We start from the raw sequence: 7462 nt of genomic DNA, 5'->3' as shown, positions 1-7462 counted from the left end.
GCCTTTTTGAATGTAAGCACCGATACTGGTCATTGCATAATCCAGAGACAAATTGGTCATGCAGTGCATCGCTTAATGTTTGTTCAAGATGTCAGTGCTCTGACAACTTCCTTTGAGTAGCCATGAACTATGCTACTGACTCTCCACTTCCCTGGTGTCACTGATGTAACAAATATAATTCTGCTATGATCAGTGAGATAGGGGAGAGATGTTCCTGCATTGCTTCTGTAATTGATGCATATGTGGCATCTCTGGGCATAGTTGGAGAAAATGGGTCATGCAGCAGCCCTTATGCCTTCGGGCCCATCGCCATCAGCAAGGTTGGGCTGGTGCTACTGTGTGGGGGAAGCTGTGTGTGGTGGTTTTGCAAGTGCTGGGACTGTGTGATGGGTTGGCAGGTGCTTGGGGGGGGGGGCCTGGAGCAGGTGTTGGTGGGGGTTAAAGCAGATGCTAGCAGGTCTGTGTGGTGGTTTGAGGCAGGTGCTGGGTGTGTGTGTGGTGGGCTGGGGCAGTGTTGGGGCAGGCGCGGGCGGTGTGTGCGGTGGGCTGAGGCGGGCGCGGTGGGGGGGGGGGGCTGTGTGCGGTGGGCTGAGGCAGTGTTGGGGCAGGTGCGGGGAGTGTGTGCGGTGAGCTGAGGCGGGCACGGGGCTAAAAGCTGCCGGCCCATTGTGACGCCGGCGGCGGTCACTGTGCTGACGCGCCGCGGGGCGGGAGCCGGGGCCGGGGCCGGGCTATGCAGCGGCGGCGGCGGCGAGGGCCGGGGCTGTGTCTCGCGGCCGAGAGCGGCGGGCGCTTCCCCGCGGGCGTCTCCCGGAGTGACCGGGAGTCCACCAGAGGCAGCAGGAAGCCGCCCGCGCCCCGCAGCTTCCAGCGCGCGGAGCCCGGCTGCCCCGCGCCCCGCTCGGAGATGTCGCGGCCGGGCTCGGGCCGCTTCTCGCCGCCGCACTACCTGGACCCGTACGGCTCGGAGCCGGAGACGGCGGGCGGGGAAGGGGGCTGCAGCCTGGCCCCGACGTACCAGAAAGCGGGGCTGAGGAAGGGGCAGAAGAGCCGGGTCCCCCACCCGTCACGCCGCGCCTCGTCCTGGCAGCGGCATGTGCCCCCGGCGGGGGAAGGGTATGCGACCTCCCTGAACCCCTCCTGCACCAGCCTCTTCCGGGGGGACTGCCCGGGGCACCCCGAGAGCAGCCGCTCGGGCAGGGGCAGCCGGCTGGAGGAGGTGCTCAGGGAAGACCGGTGGGCCAGCCCTGTGCAGAGGAGCCGGCAGTATGGCCCGGATTTCACCTCTGAGGCCAGCAAGCCCCTCTCCGCCTGCGCCTCCTCTTCCTCCTGCCAGCTGGAGAAGGCCCCCAGCAAACCCGGGAAGAAAGAGCGCAAAAGCCGGGGCTGGCAGGAGGCGTGTGAGAGCAGCCCAAGCCTGAGTGACCTAGTGCACTCCTTTGCCAGACAGTATGAAGATGAGGATGAGGAGGATACACAAGCTGAAAACCGTTACCACAATCACAGCGTCCACCATCCCCCGAGGTCAAGAAGGAGAGAGCCCCAGGTCAGCCTCCAGGATCTAACTGATAAGAGATATGAGGACTTAATCCCTGAAAGGGACCTAAAGATTGCAGCTCTGATGCTGGCCAAGCATCGGGAGGAGCAGGAGCTGAAAGAGAGGCAGCTGAAGACCTCTGATGTCTGGGATAAGATGAGAGGGAAGGAGAAGATCAAATCAAACCTGGAAAAAGAAAGGCAGCACCATCTTGCTGAAAGCTTGAAGAAGTGGCAAAGCGACAGAGAGCACAGGAAAGCCAGGCTCAGGCTGGAGGAGCAACAGCTTTTGAAGGCCAGAGAGAAAGAAATGATGTTACAGCACAAGAAGTGGGAGAAGCTAGCCCAGGAGCAAGAAATGAGGCGGAAGGAAAAACATGAAAGAATTAAAGTCCAGGCTGAGTACAGGAAACACTGTCAAGAAAAGCAACTGAGAGCGAAAAGAATGGCTGAGAAGAATGCTAAGCAGCACAACTATAATCTATTAAAGGAGAAAATGGCACAGGCCTTTGAAAAAAGACTGTTGAAAGAAATGGAGGGGAAGAAAAGGAGTCAAGATCTGAACCATTATGAAAAAAACAGACCCAGGCCCCTGAAAGTGCAAATGGATCACCAAGTCAAAGCTGATGAGCTTTATAAGAGGCTTTCTATAGAACAAAAGCTTCAAAGATCTCAAGAAATCCTTGATCAGCTGATGGAAGAAAGGAACAAAGAATTAAAAGAAAAATCTCTAAGGGATGAAGGACAAGGCCTATTGGCCAAGTTTAGAGCAAAAGAGACAGAGGAAGAAAAAAGAAGGCGTAAAAATATGTTGCTGCAGATAGCGGAGATGAAGATCCAGCAAGCCCGAGAAATTATGTCTAAAAATATCCAAGACAAAGCACAAAGTAGCAAGGAAAATAACTATTTAAAAGAAAGAAACCACCACTTTCAAAAACAAAAAGTTGAAGATGATGAAAAATGTCACCTACAGGAAATTCAGGAAGCCATCAAAAGGAAAGAAAAAACCAATAGAATTTTAAGGGACAAGGGGGCTGCTGTTGAAAACTCTAGAAAAATAGCCAGAGCATCTTATGACCTGAGAGAAAAAGTGAGAGAACTGATTAATAGCCATTCATTTGACTAGATGGCTTTAGAAGTCCATCACAATGGAAGTCTTCATAAAGGGATCTAGTAAGACTTAAAAAGAAAAATTGCAATCATTCTTGTGCTAAAAAAGATGGTTTGCAATACATTCATTTTGTGGCTTGTCTAGAATTCTGCATTGTATTACACTAAAATGGTTTCACCCTTAACCTGGGTGTGTCTCATAAATGCACTGATCATTTTCAATAGGATTATGGCCTAAAGGATTTCACAATGTTTTATTTAAGTGCACCATTTTGCAATTGTATTCTGTTTATAAACTGAAAATGGGTCACCTAGAATCTATACTATTTCACTGATTAATGTAGAAAGTAGATCTTGCTGAAATCCAGAAAAGGATACTAAAAAAGCACGAATGCTATCTCATTGCAAGCACACAGTGTGAAAACATGGGCAGATACCTTGTCTTAATCTGCATTTGTAAAGCATCTTACAGTATTAATGCTACATAAAACCATAATAACAAAGGTCTAGGTTCCAAGATTCCAAGAACTGAATAATGCAACATCCCCAAATGTTAAGTAACTTGTTTTTTTCTGCCTTCAAGCACTTAATAAATACCCTGATCATGCCATATATTCAGTGAGAAAACATTACATAAGTAGGTTAAACATGAATCATGCCAGATCTAAACATTCTATGGTTGCAGGTATTTTCTGACTCTGATAGTGCTTGAATACAGTGGAGTTCTCACTTAGTTCTTACTGTGAGTCATATGCTTTTTTAAAAAAGGTGTTCATTTCAATAGGGAGTTCCACATGTTGACAGATAGAGGATCTGACCCTGATTGTATAAAGATTGAGTGCTTTCATACTGATCATGCATGTATCCAAAAGTTCTCTTTATTTCTATTTCTGTTGTCTGGGTGTTTCCCCAACTGTTTAAAATCTGAACTTTTCAAGCACTGAACAAATTTGGGTGTAGTTTATTTTTTTAAACACTATTCTACTGTCATGTCTGCATTTGATAGATTAGATGTATGACTAATGTCCGAGACTTAAATCTTCCTCCCCTACCCCGAATCTTTCACCCGTACTGATTTAACAGTAAAAAGAATGCTACTGATCAATATATAAAGAAAAATATTTACCAATAGAGTATGTGGGGTGAAATCCAGATGCAACTGAAGTCAATAGCAAAATTCCCATTGACTTTTGTGGGGTTAGGATTTCACCCCTCCATAGCAGATTTTAAAGACACTAGTTTACAATCTGGTTAAGGGACTGCCATACTTCCATTGTCCCAAATGTGTCACAGTTCAGCAAAAGGGTGCCCAAAGGCATCAAGTTCAAGTGCTTTCATCTTGAATAGGATTCAACCTGATTCACTTGGTAAAAATGCTTCATATCACATAAGGTTTCACAATGTTGAATTCTATTAAAAATGGAAGGGGTGAAATCCTAGACCCACTGAAGTGGGCTTGTATGCTTTCACACCATGTCCAAACAAACATTCAGCTTCTAGTTTTCTCTAACTGAGATCGGAATATAGTTTTATGTCTAATTAACTGTATTGCTTTTGAAACACAGCTAAAGTTCCATTTTGAACATTTAGTTGAATTTACTTAGATCTTAGTGCAATCTAAAATGCAGCTCTTCCATTTCCTGTAGTTATGCACATTATTATGTTGGTTTTAAGAAACTGATGAACGCATTTGAGATGCAGTGTCTGGCCCTAGACTATTCCAAGAAGCAATTTTAAACAATGGCAATAGGAGGCTCGGGAATGCTGTGTGTATTGGAAAATCTAAGCTTTCAATTAAAATGTAAAGTTTGTATATTTTGTATAGTATTTCCTCTTAGCTGAGCTTTTAAAGCACTGAACAAATTTGAGTACAGGTTTTTTTAAACATTTGTTATAATTCTGCCATATGAATGCTACTTTGATCAGTAGAAAGCCATATGGTAAAGGACTGGTAATGATACAGAAGGCCTTCCACTTCCCGAACACTAGGAGTTATTCCCATTGGTAAAATTACCAATGGTCAGTTTTAGTTCTCAAACATTTATTTAATCAATCCTACATAAATACTCCAAATAATTCATATACTGAATTTAATTGTTGTAATATCTAAATCATCCAAAATAGTAATAATTTTGGAAATATTCTATTTATATTTTAAAATGTGGAATAATTTTGTTGTTCCTGTGTTGTACAATTAGTAGCTTTATGCAAAGAAAATGTAAAAGGTTACAATATCGGAAACAGTTTTAAATGGAATTACTAATGTAAAATATATTAAGTGCTTTAAAGACTTATTTTGCTCTTCTAGAAACAATGGATTATTTGATTTTATATCAGAATATTCTGAGTACTTCTAAAGCACTCAGATGTAGATGTAAAGTTTTGTGATGTGAAGCGATATTTGCATCAGGTTGAATACTACTGAAACTTCAAATTGTAAAACAAGATGTAGTAGACCATCTAAGAATACAACTGCATTAGAATGAGTATACTATCAGAAATGAATATATTTTTAGAAAATTTCTGGGACAGTGAATCAAATCATTAAATGTAGTATTTTCTCTTCCTGTATAACCTCTGTCCTACTGCATTTATGTTTGAATTCATATTTTTCTTACAGTATGTTTGATTTTTAAAATGCAAAACGTTTTAACATTCACAGCATGATAGACATAAAAATACATATCATAATAGAGAGAAAAAGAAATGCCTTGATAATACTTGAAGTAATTATGAAAAACAAGACAGAACCACCTGCATTCAGAATGTTGTGGGTTTCATTTTACAAAATACCAACCCAGCTGAAGGGTCCTGTGATGGGAGCTCTACTCACTGCTTGATGGCACAGCCTCCTGATGGTTCTGAGGATTAGCTGTGCGAGGCCAATGCCCCTTCCTGCAGCTGCACTCTGTCACACTGTCTCTTTCACCCTCTGCAGCTCCTCTCACTCCAGGAGTCGTTGACTCCTCTTCATGGCTCAGCCCTCCAGCTGGGTCACTATGTGGTTTCACCTTCCTGGGATTACCCAAAGTCCTTCCACACAAACAGTCACCAGTATTCTTCTATGGCACTACCCTGATGGTGCCACGTTCCCAGTGGCCAATAGGGAATCTGGGTCCACGCACTACTCCAGTCCAGGGACTATTGTGGGTTCCCTCAGACTGTGTTGCTCCTTCCCACAGCTTTTAGTCATCCTCGCCCCACTCCGCCAGGTGTACAAGCTCAAACTCCCTCCTCCCAGGGAGTAGCTACAGACTACTGATCCCTGTAGCCTTAAACACACCTCCCTTCTCCCAAGGAGTGATTGCAAACTACTTCCCTGCAGCCCCCTTCCTGTTGCCAGCTTCCTGGCTTTATAAACCTAGCCCAGCTACTCCCCCAACTAGACTTCATCAGCCAATTAGGTCTCAGTGATCCCTGGCTCTCTTCCTAGTATATATACTAGGGCTGTCAAGTAATTAAAAAAAAAGTAATCATTAATCACTCAATTTAAAAAAATCTCAATTAATCATACTGTTAAACATAATAGAATACCATTTATTTAAATATTTGTGGATATTTTTATATTTTCAAATATATTTATTTCAATTATAACACAATACAAAGTGTACAGTGTTCACTTTATATTTATTACAAATATTTGCACTGTAAAAAAAGAAATAGCATTTAATTCACCTAAGTACTGTAGTACAATCTTTTATGAAAGTTAAACTTACAAATGTAGAATTATGTACAAAAAATTACTTTGTTCAAAAGTAAAACAATGTAAAACTTTAGAGCCTAGAAAGTCCACTCAGTCCTATTTCTTGTTCAGCCAATCTCTCAGACAAACAAATTTGTTTACATTTGCAGGAGATAATGCTGCCTGCTTCTTGTTTACAATGTCATCTGAAAGTGAGAACTGGCATTCCCATGGCACTGGTGTAGCTGGCGTTGCAAGATATTTACATGCCAGATGAGCTAAAGATTTGTATGTCCCTTCATGCTTCTACCACCATTCCAGGGAACATGCATCCATGCTGATGACGTGTTCTGCTTGATAACAATCCAAAGTGGTGCAGACCGACGCATGTTCATTTTCATCATCTGAGTCAGATGCCACCAGCAGAAGGTTGATTTTATTTTTTTTTTGGTGGTTCAGGTTCTGTAGTTTCCGCTTAGGAGTGTTGCGCTTTTAAGACTTCTGAAAGCATGCTCCACGCCTCATCCCTCTCAGATTTTGGAAGAGATTTCAGATTCTTAAACCTTGGGTCAAGTGCTGTAGCTATATTTAGAAATCTCACATTGATACCTTCTTTGCGTTTTGTCAAATCTGCAGCGAATGTGTTCTTAAAATGAACATGTGCTGAGTCATCATCCGAAACTACTATAACATGAAATATATGGCAGAATGCAGGTAAAACAGAGCAGGAGAAATACAATTCTCTCCTGAGGAGTTCACTCACAAATTTAATTAATACATTATTTTTTAACAAGTGTCATCAGCATGGTAGTATGTCCTCTGGAATGGTGGCTGAAGCATGAAGGGGCATACGAATGTTTATTATATCTGGCATGCGGATACCTTGAATGGAATTTTTTTAGCCAGCATTGCAATTGCCTGTTCTCACTTTCTGGTGACATTGTAAATAAGAAGAGGGCAGCATTATCTCCCATAATGGTAAACAAACTGGTTTGTCTTATCAATTGGCTAAACGAGAAGTAGGACTGAGTGGACTTGTAGGCTGTAAAGTTTTGTATTGTTTTGGTTTTGAGTGCAGTTGAGTAACAAAAAAGTCTACATTTGTAAATTGCACTTTTACGATAAAGAGATTGC

General features: G+C 42.9%; 1 protein-coding gene across 1 annotated transcript; it reads left to right on the top strand.

The window, feature by feature from the left end:
* The first annotated feature begins 733 nt into the window (after positions 1-733).
* Positions 734-3502, top strand: CCDC185 (coiled-coil domain containing 185). Its single transcript, XM_048846224.2, has one exon. It carries the CDS (start codon positions 734-736, stop codon positions 2660-2662), a length of 1929 nt encoding a protein of 642 aa, XP_048702181.2. The 3' UTR covers positions 2663-3502.
* Positions 3503-7462: the final 3960 nt, after the last annotated feature.

The sequence above is a fragment of the Caretta caretta genome, chromosome 3, assembly GCF_965140235.1.
Source record: "Caretta caretta isolate rCarCar2 chromosome 3, rCarCar1.hap1, whole genome shotgun sequence".
In the NCBI taxonomy this organism is placed as follows: Eukaryota; Metazoa; Chordata; order Testudines; family Cheloniidae; genus Caretta; species Caretta caretta.
The sequence above is the reverse complement of the archived record's forward strand: the minus strand, read 5'-3'. Positions and strand labels throughout refer to the sequence as shown.

Bases quoted from the DNA above. Each gene is read 5' to 3' on its own strand.
- CCDC185 (XM_048846224.2), top strand. From the start codon at position 734: ATGCAGCGGCGGCGGCGGCGAGGGCCGGGGCTGTGTCTCGCGGCCGAG.